Below are 22,488 nucleotides of genomic sequence, written 5' to 3' on the forward strand. Positions count from 1 at the left end.
TATTTCTATTGTGTTTTTTAAAAGGAAGTGAGGTTGAAAGAGGGCATTTTGTGGTGAAATTAGGAGCATAAGACTTACCTGAAATGGTGGGATTGTGATTCAGCAAAGTATTTAATAAGGACCTACTCACATGCAAGACCTTGCCAGGCATCACTCACTGTTTCATTTAATCCTCAAAATAACACTGTCAGATATATAGGATGCATTATTTCTATTTTAATAAGTAAGAACACAGTTTCAGAAGGGTCAGATAAATTGCTGAATGTTCCACTGTTACTATGGACAGAATTAGAATTTCAACCCAGAGTTTGTCTGAATCCAGTTGCAGAGACCTTACCTGTACACAGATATGTAATGCGTTGGCTTGCATTGAATAAAGTTTATATTGGAGGATCTTCAAGTGCCTATCACTAATACTAGAAATATTAATGCTCCTATCTTCCTAAAAGCATGCAATAAAATTTCAACTTTTCTTTTAGATTTAGGGGTACACGTGCAGGCTTGTTACCTGGGTAATACTGAGATTTGGAGTATGAATGGTTCCATCTCTCAGGCAATAGGTAGTTTTTCAGCCCTTGACCCCTTCATTCTTTTCTCTCTCTAGTATTCCCCAGTGTGTATTTTTCCCAATGCTTAGCTCCCACTTGTAAGTGAAAGCATGTGTATTTGGTTTTCTATTCTTGTGTTAATCTGCTTAGGATAATGGCCTCCAGCTGCACCCATGTTTTTTCAAAGGACATTATTTTGTTCTTTCTTATGACTGCATAGTATTCCATGCTGTACATATACCACATTTTCTTTATCCAATCTACCATTGATGGACACAGAGGTTGATTTCATGGCTTTGGTATTATGATTAAAATATGAGTGCATGTGTCTTTTTGGGAGAATGATTTATTTTCCTTTGGGTATATGCCCAGTGATGGGATTGCTGGGTCAATTGGTAGTTTTGTTTTAAGTTCTTTGAGAAATGTCCAAACTGCTTTCCACAGTGGCTGAATTAATTTACATTCCCACCAACAGTGTATAAGCCTTCCCTTTTCTCTACAATCTTGCAATCATCTGTTACTTTTTGACTTTTAAGTAATAGCTATTCTGTCTGGTGTGAGATAGTATCTCATTGTGATTTTGATTTGCACATCTCTGATGATTAGTGATGTTGAGCATTTATTCATATGCCTTTTGGCCACTTATATGTCTTTTTTGAGAAGCGTCTCTTCATATCCTTTGCCCATTTTTAATGGGGCTGTTTTTTGCTTGTTGAATTGTTTAAGTTTCTAAAGATTCTGGATATTATACCTTTGTCAATGCATAGTTTGCAAATATTTTCTTCCATTTTGTGGGGTTTCTGTTTTCTCTGTAGGTAGGTTTCTTTTCTCTGTGCAGAATTTCTTTAGTTTGATTAGGTCACACTTGTCAAATTTTGGTTTTATTGCAATTGTTTTTGAGGACTTAGTCATAAATTCTTTGCCAATGCTAATGTCAAGAAGGGTATTTCCCCACCAACGTTCTTCACAGCATTGGAAAAAACAATCCTAAAAATCATACGGAATCAAAAAAGAGGCTGCATTGCCAAAGCAAGACTAAGCAAAAATAACAAATCTGGAGGCACCAGATTACCTGATTTCAAACTATACTATAAGGCTATAGTCACCAAAACAGCATGGTACTGATATAAAAATAGGCACACAGGCCAATGGAACAGAATAGAGAACCCAGAAATAAACAAAAATAATTACAGACAACTGATCTCTGACAAAGAAAACAAAAACATAAAGTGGAGAAAGGACACCCTTTTCAACAAAGGGTGCTGAGATACTGGCTAGCCACATGTAGGAGAATGAAACTGGAACCTCATCTCTCACCTTATACAAAAATCAACTCAAGATGGATCAAGGACTTAAATCTAAGACCTAAAACTATAAAAATTCTAGAATATAACATTGTAAAAACCCTTCTAGACATTGGCTTAGGCAAGGATTTTATGACCAAGAACTCAAAAGCAAATGCAATAAAAACAAAGATAAATAGCTGGGACTTAATTAAACTAAAGAGCTTTTGCATGGCAAAAGGAACAGTCAGCAGAGTAAACAGAAAACCCACAGAGTGGGAGAAAATCTTCACAATCTATACATCTGTCAAAGGACTAATATCCAGAATCTACAGCAAACTCAAACGAATCAGCAAGAAAAAAACAAAAAAATCCCATCAAAAAATGGGCTAAGGACATGAAGAGACAGTTCTCAAAAGAATATATACAATTGGCCAACAAACATATGAAAAAATGCTCAACATCACTATTGATCAGGAAAATGCAAATTAAAACCACAATGCGATACCACCTCACTCCTGCAAGAATGGCCATAATAAAAAAAATAAAAAGTAAATGGTAGATGTTGGTGTTGACGCAGTGAAAGGGGAACACTTCTACACTGCTGGTGGGAATGTAAACTAGTACAACCACTATGGAAAACAGTGTAGAGATTCCTTAAAGAACTAAAAGTAGAACTACCGTTTGCTCCAGCAATCCCACTACTGGGTATCTACCCAGAGGAAAAGAAATCATTGTACAAAAAAGTTACTTGCACATGCATGTTTATAGCTGCATAATTTGCAATTGCAGAAATGTGGAACCAACCTCAAAGCCCATCAATCAACTACTGGATAAAGAAATGTTACATATATACATATATATATGTAATTTATATATATAATATATATTATTATATATATATTCCATATATATATATATATATATGTAATGGAATACTACTCAGCCATAAAAAGAAATGAATTAATGGCATTTGCAGCGACCTGGACTAGATTGGAGACATTATTCTAAGTGAAGTAACTCAGGAATGGAAAACCAAACATCATACGTTCTCACTCACAAGTGGGAGCTAAGCTATGAGGATGCAAAGGCATAAGAATGACACAATGGATTTGGGGACTCAGGGACAAAGGGTGGGAAGGGGGTGAGGGATAAAAGACTACAAATAGGGTGCAGTGTATACTGCTTGAGTTATGGGTGCACCAAAATCTCACAAATCACCACTAAAGAACTTACCCATGTAACCAAACACCACCTGTTCCCCCAATAACGTATGGAAATAAAAAAATAAAAAAGAAGGGTATTTCCTAGATTTTCTTCTAGGATTTTTATAATTTGAGGTTTAATATTTAAATCTTTAATCAATCTTGAGAAAATTTTTGTATGTGATGAAATGTAGGGGTCCAGTTTCATTCTTCTTTCTGTGGGTAGCCAGTTATGCCAGCACCACTTATTGAATAGGGAGTCCTTTACCATTGCTTATTTTTGTCGACTTTGTTGAAGATCAGATGGTTGTAGATGTGTGGCTTTATTTCTGGTTTCTCTATTCTGTCCCATTGGTATATGTGTCTGTTTTTGTTTGGGTACCATGTTGTTTTAGTTACTATAGCCTTATAGTATAGTTTGAAGTCGGGAGCTATGATACCTCCAGCTTTGTTCTTCTTGTTTGGGATTGCTTTCACTATCCAGGCTCTTTTTTTTATTCCATATGAATTTTAGAATAGTTTTATTCTAATTCTGTGAAAAATGATGTTAGTTTGATAGGAATAGCACTGAATTTATAGATTGCTTTGGACATTATGGGCATTTTAATGATAGTGGTTTCTCAAATCTATGAGCATGGAATGTTTTTCCATTTGTTTGTGTCATCTATGATTTCTTTCAGCAATGTTTTAGAGTTCTCCTAGAGATATTTCACCTCCTTGGTTAGATGTATTCCTAGGTATGTTACATTTTTGCATGACTATTGTGAATGAGATTACATTCTTGATTTGGCTCTCAGATTGAATGTTATTGGTGTATAGAAATGCTACTAATTTGTGTACACTGATTTTGTATCCTGAAACTTTACTGAAGTCATTTATGAGTTCTAGGAGCTTTTTAGTGGGATCCTTAGGGTTTTCTCCCTATATAATCATATTGTCAGTGAAGATAGACAATTTGACTTTTTTTCCTATTTGGATAACTTTTATTTCTTTCTTTTGCCTGATTGCTCTGGCTAGGACTTCCAGTACAATGTTGAATAAGAGTAGTGAGAGTGGGAATCCTTGTCTTTCTTCTGTTCCTAAGGGGAGTGCTTCCCGCTTTTGCCCATTCGGTAGGATGTTGGCTGTGGGTTTTTCATACGTGGCTCTTATTATTTTGAGGGTATGTTTCTTTGATGCCTAATATGTTGAGAGTTTTTTCATGAAGGGATGTTGGATTTTATTTAAAGCTTTTCTGCATCATTGAAATGATTATATGGTTTTTCTTTTCAACTCTGTTTATGTGATGAATCACATTTATTGATTTGCATATTATGAATTAACCTTGCATCCCAGGAATAAAGCCTACTGGATCATGATGAATTAACTTTCTGATGTACTGCTGAATTCAGTTTGCTATATTTTGTTGAAGATTTTTGCATATATTTTAATTAGGGATATTTCTGTAGTTTTCTTTTATTGTTGTGCCTTTGCCAGATTTTGGTATCAGGGTTATGTTTGCTTCATAGAATGAGTTAGGGAGAAGTGCTCTTCTTGTACATTTGGTAAAATTTGGCTGTGAGTCCATCTGGCCCAGGGCTTTTTTTGATTGGTAAGTTGTTTTATTATTACTGATTCAATTTCAAAACTTGATATTGGTCTATTTAGAGTTTCAATTTATTTCTGATTCAATTTTAAATTTGATATTGGTCTGTTTGAAGTTTCAATTTCTTTCTGATTCAATCTTGAGAGGTTGTGTGTTTCTTTGTTAATTTAGCTAGTGTTCTATTCATCTTGTTTATCTTTTCAAAGAAACAATTTTTGGTTTCGCTGATCCTTTGGATGGGTTTGTGAGTCTCAGTTTCATTTAGTTCTGCTCTGATTTTAGTTATGTTTTTTCTTCTGATGGCTTTGGAATTAGTATGTTCTTATTTTTCTAGTCCCTCTAGGTGTCATGTTAGATCATTGATCTGAGATCTTTTTAACTTCTTGGTTTAGGCGTTTAGCACTATAAACTTTTAACATTGCTTCTGCTGCATCCCAGAGATTTTGTATGTGTCTCTATTTTCATTTATTTCAATAAATTTTTTTTTACTTCTGCCTTAATTTTTTTATTTACCCAAAAGTTATTCAGGAGCAAGTTGTTTAATTTCCATGTCATTGTGTGGTTTTGAGAGATCTTCATGGTATTGATTTTTATTTTTATTCCAATGTGGACTGAGAGTATGGGTGGTATGATCTTGATTTTCTTGAACTTACTGAGACTTAATTTATGGCTGAGTCTGTGGTTGATCTTAGAGTAGCATGCAATGTTTTAACACTTTCTTATATTGATTATGTGTTATTGCAGACATGTCAGAAATGTACACAACAAATAATTGTTTTGCCAATAGAAATGGAAGATTAGAAGGATCAAATGACTTAATGATTTCATAGTCACTAATTGAGCTCTTATTGGTAGTTAAGTATCAGTGATAAGTAGTTTTGTTTATGAATCAACTTCTTTCCTTCATCTTCCTGATAAAATTCCACTTATCTTACAAAAGCACAGTTCAGATTTACTTTCTTGATGAAACCTTCCCTGGTCCTCCTAGGCAGACTTACATAGCCTTCCTCTAAGTTATTGTCACACCTTGTAAAGCACCTCTGTGATATAACTGATTGTATCAGTTGTGCATTATGATTGTGATGATACTCTACTTAGATTCAACAGTCCTTGAGGACAGAAGCCACACTGTTTCATCTATGATTCCTCAATGCCTATACAGTACACAGCCCTCAGTAATGCTCAATAAATTGTTGTTGGATAAATGAATGAATAAATGCCCAAGTACCTGACTATATGAATTCATAAATAAAATTTTGGTGGGTGCAGAAGTATATTTTTTGGTTTTAGAATGCTTTCCAATATGTAAATAAGCTTTTGCTAAAAAAAAAAAAAAAGCTAAACAAAACAACCCTTTAATTTAGAGTCTGCAGATATAGGCACTGTAGTGGAACAAACTGTACAGCAAAAGCCAAGTTATGCAACTAATTAGGTGAATAACAGGTCAACTTCTATGGATCTCTACATTTTATCTGTAAAATAAGGGAATCATGGTATGGCAAACATTATAAAGGTGGTATTTTAATAAGTAAAAATTGAAAATCACTGCTCTAAGACATTTTATGGAAGTGGGTATAATAAGCAGTACTGTAGTGGTTTTCAAGCTTTTCTTTTTAAGTGGCAGAACTTCTTGTCAAGTAAAATCTTACACAGAGTTCCAGAATGTAAAATAGTTAAAAATTGAGATGTTGTAGCTGCTAAGTCTCTTTGTCCTCTAATATTTGTTCCTTCTGGTCTCTCACTTCCTGCATATCAAATGTATTAGGTGCTTGTCAAATTTCATGGATGAGTCCATTCTTAGGGCAAAGCTTAATTTCTCATCTTTAAAAATAAATATAGCCTGGGCAATATGGTGAAACCCATCTCTACAAAATACGCACACACACGCACACACACACACACACTAGCCAGGTGTGGGAGTGTGCACCTGTGGTCCCCGCTAATTTGAGAGGCTGATGTCAGAGAATCTCTTGAGCACACCAGGTTGAGGCTGCAGTGAGCCATGTTCGTGCCTGGGCAATAGAGCAAGAGCCTGTCTCAAAATAATTTTAAAAAAATCTAAAAAAAAACAAAAATAAATAAGGAAATGATAGTTTTTAAATATGAAGACACTTAGAGACCAAAAAAAATGTATTTGTATGTTCCTTTATGTTCTATCAAAACAATATTACGTGGCATTCTAGTATTACTACACGAGTTCCAGCCTTCTGCTTTTGAAATTGTTTCTGTTCACATGCTTGTTTTTCATATGTCCACATAGACCTGAATCCCCTGACATTTTAATAGATCTGGGACAGACAGGCCCAAATTGGATGTTGCTTCTAGGTAGGGAATCACTGGCAGACTTCATATCCAATTATATTTCAGTTAAGCCAGTAAATATTAGGCCATTAATTCATTTGAAGTCCTGGAAAGATTGCTCACATTTTTCTTATCTTCCTCTTATGAAGTCTGTAATGATGTAGTATTTATATTTCCAAGAAACGAATGCACAGAAATTTTGTGTGCTTGCTTGCTTAAAACAAGAATGAACTGTTGCCCTTTGTTGTTTCAGTGGTCTTCCCAAGAAAGGAAAAAAAGTTACTTGATGATGAGTGTCTGGGGTCTTTGAGTCTAAAAAGAAGACATAGACCAAATTCCTGTCTGTGTCCCATATACCCCACGAAACATGTTTGAACAGCACTGTACAGGTGGAAAATTTTTTAAAGTCTAGAGACATAGCACTTGTGAATGAATGTCAAGAGTCTTCTGTATTAACTTAAAAAAATTTTAGCATTGGATCGAAGCCTAATTTAGAAGAAAAAATACTTGGTGAATTCTTGTTGAAACATAAGATAAAACAGAGACAAATTATTATGCTTTTTAAGTTATGTTTTAGATATACAGTTTTATACACACAATCTACGTTTTCCAATTTAATGTAAATTTCTATGAGATTACATAAAAGAGTAGCTGTTCATAGGCTCCATATGTTCTGCTAACTGCATATCTCTCTTTCTTGTTTCATCATTTAAAAAATCTTCCGATTCCTTTCTTGTTCTGAAATACCACTTTTATTCCCAATTATCCTGTTTCTTGGCCCTGACCCATCCTCATTTGCTGCTTGTTCTCTGATAAATAATGCTTATTTGCTGCTTCCAAGTGGCAGGAGAGGTAATCGTTGATTTCATGAGCTCTGCAAGCATAGTGCCTGGGTGTGAATCCTGTCTCTCTGCCTTTTCCTAGATTAGTGAGCTTAGATGAGTCATTCACCCTTTCTGGGCCTCAGAATTCTCCCCTGCAAAATGGAGATAAAAATAGTTGTGAGAATTACGTGAGATGATAGATTTAGGGACTATAGAATAGTGCCTGCCATAAAGCTATTCATATCTCTGTCAGAAGAGTAGGAATATGTATCCTGTCAATAAAGCTGACATTTGCAGTTTACCAGGCATTCTGATTCTATTTCCTGCCCCCTCCTATCTGCTGCTTTTGGATTATCACACTTTCAGGGAGTCTAGCAAGAGGCCTCAAGCCTATCTAGTCTACTCATTCAAACGTTTTCCAGCAAATATTTATTGCTTGGCACAAGAGATATAGTGGTTGGCAGTATTCTCTATGAGCTTCTGGGAGGCATAAACCTATTCATTCATACAAACAAATATGTAATTGTGAAAAATACTGTGAATAGAAAAATAATGTGATAATACCTTCTTACAAGTAGGGGTAGTCCATAAAGGCTTTTCTGAACAAATGACATCAAAGCTGAGGGCTGAAGAATGGGTTAGCCAGGCAAAGTTGAAGACATGTTAATAGTGTAGGAAAAGTTCGGAGACAAGAAAGGCATGCTGGATACACTCTAAATCCAGTCGAACTAAAGCTAAATGAGTTACAGGGGAGAGTGCTGTGGCATAAGCATAAGGTGGGGAAGCAAGTGGAAGCAAAAATAGGAAGTTGAGGCTTAAAAGTCAAGCAAGGACCAGATCTGTAGGGACTTGTATGATTAATCTTCATATTAAGGGTTTTGCATTATCCTAAAAATTACAGAAAGCATGAAGAATGCAAAGCCGGGGATTAATATAAGGAATTTTGCATTTTTAAAAGATCACACTGGAGAATAGAGAGATGGGGAGTGGAAGGGCTTCTCTCTTTGTTCCTTAGTTACAGTACCTGGAAAAGGACAGTAGCCTCCTCAACGAAGCTTTCCTTGATAACATTTTGCCCACAGAGGTGGCCTTCATTCATTTTTTCACCTAATGAACCCATGATCTATTGCACTTCTCACACTGCACTGTGAACCTGACACAGGCCAAGGTGTTCAGTATTGTAGGATGAATTAAGCATTGATTCTCCTCTCTTAAAATGAGACAGGGGCATTTTAAGGTCAAGGACTATATATGTTCATCTTTGTATTATCCACGGCATCTAGCAAGTCCCTACCACATGTTGGGCTCTCAATCTTTTGTTGATGTTGTTGTTGAGAAATCAGATGAAAAGAAGTGGTTTTTCATAATGGATGGAAATGGGGGTTTTGGATTATGGATGCAATTTAATTTTTTATACTCTCATTGAAAGTTGGTAATATTAATTGAGATCCTAGAGTGGCTGCTACTAAATACCTTTGAGGGTAGCATTAGAAGATCTAAATTTAAGCATGGGCAGATACCCGGCAAATACTTACTAAATGAATTGAATGTGTTTCAGCCATACTTGCCTTTTACATCTGTTCATAGATCTTCTGTGGTTTATTTTAGGAGACGGAAAAAATTCTCTAATCCATCCTAAACCTCCCCTAATGCCATCTTCACTTTGGCACAGTGATAACTCAGAGATGAAAACTCTCAGGTGTGGAGAGAGCTTGCAATACCAGGTTATTAATGTTTTGAATACAGGGCTTTTTTTGTTCTTTTCCTTTTGTTTAAGATGAAACAAAAAATGGCTGAAAGTGATTTATATGCCTCGTTATGGTATTTTAAACTATAAGAGATTAATCAGTGGTTACTTTTTTTTAGACTAGGAAAAACAATTCAACTCTTTAAAACTTTCCCACTTAGTATTTACTGCAGGGAAATTCACTAACAAATTCATTAAGGCATTATTTACACAAGCAGAAACATGGAGTTAGTTTGTCACTTTCTCTCTGTTGTGTTATTGTTGAAAATTAGCATTCAGCTCAGCAAATTGAATATTAAGAATTCTTTCTTTTTTTGTCACCGTGTGTATTGATTTCAAATGCATGCCCTATTAGTAATTTACAAAGAACATATTTTATAGTAGAAATTGGTTTAAGTGGTTGTTCAGGAGACATGTTTTACTCAAAGCAGCATTTAGCCTGGCTACTTTGCCTTTTGATGACTATTTAAAAGGATGCCACTATGTCTTTGTTACTTATTGTTCTCTCAGGATAAGCTAATGGTTTAAGTTCATATTAATTCCTAGCACTTTTCAGTTTTTATCTCAAAAGTCATTGATACTTATTATTTAATTGGAAAAACTGATTCTTCTCTCTAAGCAATGTTTGTATCTAAATATTGAGCAACTTTACAAATAAAATGACCTTTCTTATTACATATACTTTTTTTCCTCAAATTGACTTGCTCTTTATTGTTTGCATCATACAACTTCAAAAATTTTGGGGAGGAAGCACATTTGCCTCTGTTTATCTCCGTCATATTAAAATCAGAAAGCAACAATAACTGAGTGCAATAGTCCTGAATTTCTGAAAGTGTGAAGAGAGCAGTAGATGCAAATTAAAGGGGAAAGTCTAATATTTTATGTATCAAATTCTGATATGTTTATCTAATTGTTGAGTCTTGAGAGTTGTTTTTTTTTAATAATTTCTGGAATATTTTATTTAGATTTTTTTTTATTATTATACTTTAGGTTTTAGGGTACATGTGCACAATGTGCAGGTTTGTTACATATGTATCCATGTGCCATGTTGTTTTGCTGCACCCATTAACTCGTCATTTAGCATTAGGTATATCTCCTAATGCTGTCCCTCCCCCGTCTCCCCAACCCACAACATTCCCCGGAGTGTGATGTTCCCCCTCCTGCGTCCATGAGTTCTCATAGGTGGGAATTGAACAAGGAGAGTTGTTTTTTATAGTTTGTGTTTATTTCTGCTAGTTTTCTGGAATTTCATTAGTTTCATAAAGTTTATGGATGATTATACTCCAATCCCTTTATTGGACAATTGAGGAAACCGAAGTCCCAGAGCTAAGTGGATAGCTAGAGCTAGGTGGATGTCGGGGCTGGGAGTGGAGACAGCAGTTCAGGCTCTGCTTTATCCGGCATGTCTTCCTTCAGTTCATAGTACAGTATATGCTAGCACAAACCAGAAACCTTCTTTTTCTTGAACTAAACTTTGATGTTAGTTTTAAAAGTCAAGATCCCATGGTCTAGTTTTGAGGTTCTTAGACGTTTATACTTTATGAATTGATAAAATTTCCAAAGAATTAGGAGACTGACATAGAATTGCCAATTTTTAGTGTTCTCAGTTCAGAACATTAAGAAACAAAGCAAAAATACCCCAATCCCTCATTATATTATTGTCATTTCATAAATGGACATTTTCTCATCTAAAAGGAGATGAGTAGGACTTTTCCTGTTAAGCTGGAAAGGGCAACTGTAACCCAAAACAGTGAACTAAAAGCCATCAAACTATTCCACGTTCTATAAGGATAGACATACACCAGCATGGTTTGGTACCTCGCTCTGAGGCAGAGGCAGCCAGATGGGTTCTGATTCTAATCCTCATCCTGGCAACCCCTGAACTCTCATATACATAGACTCTAGGTGGGGAGAGGAGGTGTTGGAGAAGTGCGTTATTGGCCTACTGAAACTGAAGAACCATTTCTAGAGACAGAAGTGCCTTCAGCAAAGGACAGGTTAACTTCTGTATCCCTTAGGCTCCAGTTAGGAAAACAAAAGGATTTAATACAAGCAATTTGTCAATTCTCCTGGAAGAATAAAGAGGGTCTCCTCTCTCCAAGTCTCTTCTAGTCTCCTACCAGTGATTTCCGTTGTCAGCACCTAAAGGAAGCCACCTAGAAAGAGAATCTGTTAAATGTAGTTTGCAATGTAGTCTGCAATGTAGTTTGATTCACATAGCAGAATTTAGAATGATTGGCTTGGAGCTGAAAGACATTGGTAAATAACCAACAGTATCTCTTCTCTCCATTGATCACTTATGGAGAAGAATTTTGTGCTTTTTTTGAGAAGGAGAAAGAGAAGTGGAGAGATATAGCAGGGAACAGAGAAGAAATAGCAGCAAAGCAGCCTATACAGTTAGGTGTATCTATACATTTAGTATACATACATTTAGTGTGTATATATTTAGTGTGACAAAGATGCTTAGGCTTATTCTGGATCAAGTGGGCATTGCATCTTGAGCCATCATGTCATTATTCCAATCAAGAGAGTAGACTATCGGGCAAGGGGACCTTACCGACAAGAGTTTCAATGTGTGCCAGTGGGGGTGGAACTGAAGTTACTTCTCCCCAGTGTGAAAGCTCCTACTGCCCCGTTACAGGAAGGGCCTCATCTCAACATCTGCCTTAAAGAAGGCATCAAAGTAAGTCTGATTTTACCAGAGAAGCAGAGACACTCAAAAAGGTCTGCAGTTAAATGCCTAGTTAAGTAAGAAGAATTTTCCCTCTTGTCATTAATTCTTCTACTCTGCCACAATATGGAAAGAGTTAGAACCTGAAGATAAAAGTAGAGAGGAAGAGTAAAAGAGTAGTACATTCTTTCTTCCCACTCCAAGTCCCAGACACTGGCCACTGAATTAAAACAGTTATAAGATGGGAGTTATGGAAGCAATCTGAACTGTTGTTAAGGAGGAGAGAATAGATTTGATATTGCATATGGAAAACAGTTATTGGAGAAAAATGAAGACTAGTTCATATCTGTGCTCTACTGAGTTCAGAATGTTCAATAAATCAGTTACATAAGAAATAGAATGAAAGCTTTTTGAACATCTTCTCCAAAATAAAAGATATTTTTTAAATTGGAAAAAAGTAGTATTTTAAACTCAAAATACTACTTTTGTTTTTCTCATTTCTGCATGGTTTTGTCTAGCATGTGTCCATGATACAGAATTTTAAAATAATTATCACTATTCATTGAAATCCCTTTTAGCTAGGTATCACTAGTACTGATAACTCTGACCTGTGAAAGGTGAAATTCACACTATTAACACAGAAGTCAGGGTCCTTTTCCTCAATTTAGCCTTTAAATATCTGTGGAGAAAGGGGAAAGAGGAAGAAGTGCAATTACATAAAGAATATTCTAGTCTGAATAAAACAGAACATTATGAAGGACTAATATAAATTTAAAAGCATCTTTTAAGTGGTGAAATATAAAACCACAGGGAAAACTATTAAACATATATCAGAAATGGAATCTGTCATCACATTTATCACCTTAGAAATTTTTAGAAATACTTTGTTTTAATGAAGCATATGATGTTTTGTTTATTCAGAAGCAAATTTTATAAGAGACAGTAATCTCAGATTAAGAGAACCTGATCTGTCCTCTCACTTACAACATTTGCCTTAAATATGAGGCATTTAAAAACTTTAGTATCTTTTAATATCACTCCTTTTTGTCCTTACACTCGCAGTGAGCATGGCTCCAGGAAACTGATCAACTTAACTTGTATTACCAACATCAGGAAAAAAAAGATAGGAAAAGCGTTTCACTTGGTTTCACCTTGAAAAGATATAAATAAGACCCAATCAGCGGTACAGTGATAGGTTAATAGTCTTGGTTTTAGAACAAGAATGTTCTGGTCTTAACCAGTAGAGTGCATGCCTTTGGGCAGGTTTCATTATGTTCCCAAGACATGATTCCCTCACTTGTCTTGATAATTGTGCCTAGCTTATTTGGTTGGTTGCTTTTATGACATAATTGAAATCATGTATGTAGAGTGCTTAAAAATGGCTCAAGGCAAATCCTCCATCTCTGTTAGCCTAAACAAAAGGCAGCAGAGGTTGCTGAAAAGAATCTCCATTGTCACCTATGAGTGAGGACACAAAACTATTTTTGCCTTACAAAAACAAATTGAGATAATGCTTGCTAACCTTTTCTCAAAGTATCAAAACCAATCTGTATCTCCAAGTAGGTTCTACTCATTTATTCTTTGAATACTTATTTATTGAGACTTGCTTGTGTCAGTCACTGTGCTAGGAACTGAGGGGAGATATTTAACAATTACCTTCTGACTATTGTAAAGGTTTGGAAGCAAGTCTGTATTAGTCAGGATCCTAGTAGGAAACAGATTGTTCTCTTAAAGAGGATGAAAGAGAGTTTAATGGAGGTACTATTTACAAAGGGTATGGGCAGGGTTGAGGATAACCAAAAAGGGCTATGAAATACCAGGAGGCTAGCAACAATGGGAAGCTGCTTCCAGTTCTACAGCTAAATAGGGAGGCCTGCAGAATCTGTGACCTCAAGTAGAACATTTTAGCCATGGCTACACTACGGCCAGCAGAGAGGGACCCCTCTTTCCTCCTGCCCTCTGATCTTTTGCAACTGCTTCCATTGGCTGAACATACCCAGGAGCCAGAGGGCTAGACAGTACCTGAGAACCAGCCTCCCAGGGCACAGACCGGAATGGAGAAGGGCCAAGAGTGGGTCTGAAGGGGCAGATGAGGAATATCCAGAAAATAAGCAATCTCTATTTCTTGCTTTTTTTTTTGTCTTATATAACATATGTTGACTTTTTTCCCTAAATATAAAATAATGTATTTTTATTGTAGAACATTTGGAAAACTGCCTTGTAACTTGTGGTCCTGCTTTTTCCGAGCCAGGACATGTGTCCGATTGAAGGCACATGAATTTATACAGTAAGTTATCATACTCAAAGGATCATAAAACAAATTTATTTCCATGGCTAAGACCTTACAAAAATACTCTTGCTTGTAAAAAGATCTACTGATGTTACCCTGGACCATTTTGTCTCTCTGACTGTTGTAAGCTTCCTCATCATGGCATCTTTCTACACGTATTGCAAACTTGGCATTCCTTTTTATATTTTTGAACATTGTATTGTTCTACATTTTCTCCACTAAAGAAATTCAACTCACTTAGAAAACCTTCTAAAACCCTTATTCCATTATTATCATTCTTCCATTATCATCATTTCACATAGCATCTTTAATATTTTTTATATGCTCACAACTTTACAGTTATAATCATTGAGTATGTATAGTTTTATATCCTGCATTTAAAACACATTTAAATCTTGCTTTTCTTAAATTTAGGAGTCTGAACTTTTTTTTTGAGGTTTAACCCTAACTATAGAGGCCCTCAATATTGACTATAATCCTGATAAAATATCTCTTGTTACTTGTCCACTTTTGCTGGGTTTCAAGCAGCCTTTGAGTAAAAGTATTAAAATTCTGCCTACTGCTCTTTGGTCAGCATTAGAGGGGCATCGTAGTTCTAATCATTCTTTGGTGTATGCTGAGGAAATTCTTGTCCTTTGCATATTGAATCAAATACCTGAAAAGCCCATGGGGTTCTCTCCCTAGAGCACTTTTATAAAGGCAAAGTTTCTCCCTTCCCCCATTCTCTTATCTACTTTGTCAGTTTCACTGCCAACTCCTGCATAATGTAGTCAAATTATGTGTTAGAAATTCAACCCTGGTTTCCTGGGTGATGGTACAATGCCATTACTTAGTATTCCTAGTCACATAGCTACAATTTCATCATGCTCTTAATCTATATATATCTTCATGCTAGAGAAGCAGACTTTTTTTAATAAGGCATGCATTAAGGGTTAAATGGACACAGTGAAAAGAATATATAGGAGTCCTTGAGCTCAGCAACAATACAGGATATTTTTGGTACTAAGACCTTGTGAAACCATCACATGGACTAATACTTCTTGGATTTTGTATTTTTTATAGTACATCTTTTTTCAGTTAAATTCTGCAAACACAGAATTCTTTGTATTGCCTTGTAGTCTGTTGTATGACAACTTTATATTTTAAAAATTTTATTTTAGATTTAGTGGGTACATGTGCAGGTTTGCTACATGGATATATTGAATAACGCTGAGGTTTGGGCTTCCAGTGAACCCATCACCCAAATAGTGAACACAGTGCCCAATAGATACTATTTCACCTTTTACCCCCCTCCCACTCTCTTCCCTTTGAGTCTTCATAAACCAGTGACTGTTTTGCCTTTGGTTTCCACAATCAGAGCGCACCCTTAAATTCTGGTAGTGTTATAGAGGTTCTTTGTTTCTACAGTGACCTCTAATGATCTACACAAAGCAGATGTCATGAACTACAGCATCTCTATCTCAAAATAGCTAGATTTGTGTGATTTAAACCAGGAAATTCAAACTTTAACTACCGGTTGCTAGAATTTTCTGTGATAAATAATTGCCTACTAGTTTATGCAGTAGACATATGAGAGATTTAAACTAGTGGTAAAAATTAAGATTAAGGTTTTTTTCTTTCATGTATATATATTTTGTATTGGTTTACTTTTCTTCACTTTTTTTGACAGTATAAAGCAGTCATATTATTTAAATTCTGAACTCGTCATATTTTAGCTGTGTTACCTTGGCCAAATAATTTGCTCTCTCTGTTCCTTTGTTAGAAAAAATGATGAAAATAATCTAACAAACTGTTGCAAGCATCAAATAAAATATTTTATGGGAATATACTTTGTAAACTATAAAACATTTGTGTAAAATGCATATTATTTTTAGATTCTTCATGATCATTATTTGGGAGCCTAATTGTTACTCATTATTCTTACTATCTTTTCCCAAATAGCTTTGTACCAATTCCTTGGATTTTTGTATTAATATTTTGTGAAGCTCTTTTCTCAGCATATCAAACTTAATTGGCTTGGTAAATTATGATGTTTGCTTTTACATGTACATTGTGCATATTTCAAATGTTACTTTAGAGAGTATGCCACGTATTTTTCTTTAAGGATACAGAGCTGTTCTTTTTTGTGTGTTTTTTTCTCCTGTAGGTATTAAAACGTGTCAGCAAAGCTGCATTGAATAACAGACATCCTAAGAGGGGGTATTTTCCACCTCTATAATGAAGAAAAGCAGGAGTGTGATGACAGTGACGGCTGATGATGTAAGTTTCAAAAGGTCCCAATCATGTTTGGTCTGTTCAATAAAGAAGTCACTGGATAATTCTATTCAAAGGGCAGCTGGGGGCATTTAACACACCACTCTGTGACTAGGTGTTTCTATGACATGGGCACAGCCAGCACCTGGACCTGGCGTTCCGTGAGTTGGACAGCAGGAACAATGCCCTCTTTGCATCTTGGAAATGGGCTGAGTTTCACTTTTATGGTTTTCAGTCACAGAAGCACCAATCTTTAGTCTATGCCCGGATCCTCGCTCTCAGATAATTCCTCTTTCCACACTGCTTGCATTATCAGTTCTCTGATAACTTTCTTCCACACTTTTAGCTGTGTACAGCTAACCCTTGAAAGTCACTTCCTGTGGTGGGGTTTTTGACAACTACTCCTAAGAAGCTTGTGATATACACATCCCCTAGGCCTTTGCTACTCAAGTGTGGTCCTTGGACCAGCAGTATTAGCATTACCTGGGTGTTTATTGAGAATGCAGAATCTCAGGCCACACCTCAGACCTACAAATCAGACTATATTTTAATGGGATAGCAAAGTAAATAGGTATGTACTTTGTTTGAAAAGCCCCGATCTAAATCATCTGAAGAAATCTGTAAACTATCTTCTATAGCTTTGGATCTTGGTCCTTAATTATCTCTTTGCTTTCAATCGACCGGTCCTTCATTAGTGTGTCTTTAATTGTCTCATCTTTACCCAATTACTGTTTGTAATTGAACTAAAAATTATGTGCCACTGATCAGATATGTGAAAGGAAAGAAGGGAGGGAAGAAGTAAAAACAATTTTCCTTGTTTTCTGTAATAACCCATCTTGTTAAGCCCCTATTTCACAGATGCTCACCCTATGGGCCCTGTGGTCCCTTTGCCTCATACCGTAGCAAAGCCTTTGGCAGGAATGCTAGAACTAATTCTCAGCTTCCTTCTGTGTTCCTGTAGGACCCACAGTGCAGAGGGAGAGTTAGGTGTGCTATTTAGGTTCTTGCTTCCCAAATACACTCCTTTTCCATTGCGATTTCTATTTTTTGTGTCAAAGAACCTAGTTAATGTGTTCTGTTCTGTCACTTGTGGCAGCATTTACTTCTTCTTCGTTTTTTTTTCTTCCTTCCTATCTCCTGAACCAGAAAGGCATTTCCTTAAGTTATAGTCTAAGTTCTCAGTACCAGCGTTGCTCAGGATACCTAAAAGAAAACTTCTAGAATTTAGAAAACGTTTTTCTTTAAAAAAAAAAAAAAAAGGCTTGTGATTGTCCCTTAATACTATTTGTATACTGTGTGCACCAGTATTTTGTTTTTTGGAAGAATAAAACTGAGCAATGCATTCCATCTATAAAAGATGGACAAACCATTAGTTCTTTCTCACTGCATCCTTAGAATAATAATCCTGATCCTCCCTGAGGGAATGGTGGGCATAGTCAAAAGAAGAGGAAGGTTGCCTGCAAAAAACATGCAATGGAAATGAACATTAACCCCACCGTATTGAATAAATATTACCTAGATTTACTCTGTCCACTATGGTAGCCACCAGCCACATGTGACTATTAAGTATTAGTCTAAGTGGAAATGTGCTGTAAGCATGAAATACATCTTGGATTTTGAATATACAGTGCAATAAAAAGCATTCCATTAATAATTTTTGATAATATTACATGTTGCACTGGTTATATTTTGCATATGCAAGGCTAAGTAAAATATGTTATTAAACTAAATTTTACCTGTTTCTTTTTACTTTTTAAATGTATCTACTAGAAAATTTACCATCACACCTTTGATTCTCATTTGCGTTTCTAATCACAGAAATTATATATGCAAATATATTAGGAGATTGTTTCAAAGCAGGGAAAATAGTAAGAGTGATAATAATTACTCCAACAAACTACTCTTGTAATTGATGGTGACTGCCTACAATAAAATCAGTTTTCGAAGAAAAAATTACTTTTATTATTGTCTCATGGAGTATCATGATATTTAGCTTCAGTAGGGACCCTGACTGTCATTTGCTGCTTTCCATAATTTCAATTTCTGATTTCATAAGGCTTAAAAAATTATGTCCTGTGGTCCAAACTGAATGTGTACTGCAGCACAATAGGAGACCTTAAAAATACCTTATTCCATTTTCTCACTATGAGTTTAACCAAAAGAATCCAAAAAGTAGAGAATGCTTCAGAAATGAATGAAATAGACAAAACAAAAGACAAGTAACAACAGCAACAAAACCTTGACTACTTAAGCACCAGCATGTCTCATCTGGACATTTCAATGGTCCTAACTTGGTTGGTTTCAATATGGGGATATGACAAAGAGCTCAGTCCTTTGGTGTCCCCTCCCCCTCCTCTCTGTAAACTTCTACTTAGGTGCAGGATTTTACACTACCTTTTCCTTTGTGACAACCTTTTCAAATTTTATTGGCAAGAATACTGGCTTTTAAACAAAGTTATTCAGAAACAGAAGGATAATCCAAAACTACATTGTTTCCTTAGGGATTTTTCATATTACCAGGTGAATTTTGGAAACCATGATACATTTTAAAAGTTGTGATTTCCAGAGGTAACATTCAAATTAATGTTCCTTTCCACAAAATCTTTGAAAATTTAGGAAAAGAAGTTCAAGATCACAAATCAGTAATTGAGAATTGACTAAATTAAATTTTATTTTGAGGTTTTTAGTAAGTTTAGAGTAGTGGTGTATAAATTATGGGTATGAATTACAGAGTGTGAAGTAATTATGAATAAATCTGCATGAGTTAATTAGTGTTTGTAAAACAATATTAAGTTTTCATCTTGAATTTAATTTCTGAAAAGCTATTCCGTTATGTTCTTACTTTGTGGCAATGCATTTAATATTAACTGAGGTCTTCTGGAACAAATCTTTTTAGCTTAAAGAATATTTCAAATTTGAAAATTTGAGCTTGTTCGCAAATTAGTGTGGGAAATATTTTGTGATAGGTGTGACTTTTTTATTTTTCAAATAACAAGTGCCAAATAGTACCCATTTAGGTCACTTACTACAATTAAACCTGGTTGGTAATAGTTCTTTTTTCTAAAGAAGAAAAATATCTAACAATCATATTAGGAGGCTAGGGTGGTTGGTGGTTTAGCTACATGATAGATATCCTTATTTCTGTTCTTTGCTATGGTGTTTCTTACATAAGAGATAAAGTATATATTCAAGACTTTGCTTTCCAGATAACCAGTGCTTTCTTTACATGCATATTTGGAACTAGACTGATTTACCGTTATGATTTCCTTTAGTTTGCTCTTAAATCTCTTCAGGAAGATTTTATATATTTTGTCTCCTAAAGTAGTTTGTAAGTCTTTTAAAAAATAAACATATGTATTAGTTTTTCCCTTTACCCTCTAATTTACACACATAGACAAACGCACGCATGCACACACACATACACACACACCGTACAGTAAGTGCTAGACCTCCAATGGATTTGATATAATAACTAGTTACTAAACAGTGAAACACTGATACATTCCAGAATGTTTCAAACTCGGCAAAATTTTAAATTGTTTTGTCTTCTTCCTGATACTGAACTATGGTTCTACTGAATTTCAAATAAATAGTATTTTAAAATTATAGGTCAAGCACAAGAAAATATAATGGTGTCCCATTTTCTGGTATGGAGGGTGGGGCTCCTGAAAATTGTCAAGCCTGTTCTTGCCTAGATTTCTATCATCAAAATGTAGTCTTGCGTGCATCAGATAGTATAAATCACTAGATTATATGTTCTATAAGAAAAGATATCATTCCTCTTTTTGCTATTGTTTCCTTCTTAAATAGCACAGTGCAAAATAATAATAGATGTGTGTCAAATGTTTGTTGAATTAACCCAGCTAGATCCTCAAACCTGAGTTAATTATCCTCATATGAACTAGGATAGGGGCCGTGGGGTGGAGGAGCGGAGAGTAAAGAACTTTGTTTAAACTTTAGGAGGTCTAGTCTCAGCTTCTCCTAACTTGAGTCTGAAGAGCTAGTAGGAAATACCTGTCTTTAGGGTCACAGAGTAATTTTCAGGTGAGAGACTGTAGCCTGGTTCTAGGACTTCCGTTATTCCCTGCTAGCTAAGTGTGGACAGTGAAAATTGTAACTTTGAAACCTTAAGTTGATATCAGTGACCATTGCAGGGCTATGACATTTTCTGTCTTTCAGCTGGTATGAATGGTACACCAGGCAGAGGCTCATTTGGGCCTCCCACTCCCAACAATCTCAGTACCCATTGTCACCAAAAGATATGGGAAGAATAAATAAGTTGTATCTTTGAGTATAGCACAATGTCTTTGTCTTCTCACAAAGTGTATGATTAATGTCAGCATTAGGGCATGTACTTGAACATGGCAGTTCAAGACTGAATAAAGTATACTTCTTTTTCTGAGTTCTTACACAATTTTACAAAAAAATCTCCAATTGTAAGAAGACCTTTCATAAGAACATAACAGTCACCTCTAATTATCAACATTCAGCTGTTCTAAGATAGATAATATTTTTACTTTAAAACACTGAATGGCTGGGTGCAGTGGCTCATGCCTGTAATCCCAGCACTTTGGGAGGCCGGGATAGGCAGATTACCTGAGGTCAGGAGTTTGAGATCAGCCTGGCCAACATGGCGAAACCCCGTCTCTACTAAAAATACAAAAATTAGCCGGGTGTTGTGGTGTGTGCCTGTAGTCCTAGCTACTTGGGAGGCTGAGGCAGGAGAATCACTTAAACCCAGGAGGAAGAGGTTGCAGTGAGCTGAGATCACTCCAGCCTGGGTGACAGAGCGAGACTCCATCTCAAAAAATAAATAAGTACATAAAATAAAATACTGAATGAGAAACTTCATATTTTCTCATAGTTTGTTCCCATAGTTGCAGAATTATAACATTGATTTCCAAAATATATTTTTAATTTTAGCAAATATCATTTTAGCAAATTATGAAAAAAAAATAGGAAAGAAGGAGGCCTCCAATCCACATGCTACAACTAGTAAACATTATCTATATGCCTAAAAATCTCCAGGAATATGCAACTGATAAGTTTATTCTAAAAGCTGAGAATCAGCCTCTTCTATTGTTTTCTCTTTAAGCTTTTGACGTCAGTGTTAGATTCTGATTGTGAGATAATCAGGACATCATAAGTGACAGCTTGATCATTTAGTTTCTTGTTTCACTCCATTTAACATTTGAATTTCGTTTTCTTTCTCTTCTTTTTTTCTTTCCCTGTGGTTCCTCCAGAATGTTAAAGATTATTTTGAATGTAGCTTGAGTAAATCCTACAGTTCTTCCAGTAACACGCTTGGGATCGACCTCTGGAGAGGGAGAAGGTGTTGCTCAGGAAACTTACAGTTACCACCACTGTCTCAAAGACAGAGTGAAAGGGCAAGGACTCCTGAGGGAGATGGTATTTCCAGGCCGACCACACTGCCTTTGACAACGCTTCCAAGCATTGCTATTACAACTGTAAGCCAGGAGTGGTGAGTAGCCTCAAAATCAAATGTCAATTCTAAATTTTTATTTTCCAATTTCTACAAATACAATTTCATAGTATTAAAATGTGAGTTTTCTGTGAAATACCTAAGACGATTGACATTTTGAGAATTTGTTCCCTTTAGAATCAAAGATGAGGTAAAACAGTGGAGATATTTTCTAGTTCTTCAGAGTGGAAGGAACATGCTTCATTTAAAGCTACTGAGGAAGGAATGAGATACATTTACGTTAATGTAAAGGGATAACAAAATTACTGCTTATGATCTAACTTTTTTTAAAAGAGCTA

The 22,488-nt window shown here is 35.6% G+C and overlaps 1 protein-coding gene across 1 annotated transcript in view; it reads left to right on the forward strand.

Moving 5' to 3' along the window:
* PDE4B (phosphodiesterase 4B) overlaps positions 1-22,488 on the forward strand; it is a 585,958-nt gene that overhangs the window by 104,296 nt on the left and 459,174 nt on the right. The window contains exons 2-3 of the mRNA XM_003265198.4: positions 16,601-16,713; positions 21,951-22,189. Coding sequence (XP_003265246.1) covers positions 16,672-16,713; positions 21,951-22,189 — 281 coding nt within the window. The 5' untranslated portion in view covers positions 16,601-16,671. The remainder of the gene's footprint in view (positions 1-16,600; positions 16,714-21,950; positions 22,190-22,488) is intronic.

The sequence above is a fragment of the Nomascus leucogenys genome, chromosome 5, assembly GCF_006542625.1.
Source record: "Nomascus leucogenys isolate Asia chromosome 5, Asia_NLE_v1, whole genome shotgun sequence".
NCBI classification, from domain to species: Eukaryota; Metazoa; Chordata; class Mammalia; order Primates; family Hylobatidae; genus Nomascus; species Nomascus leucogenys.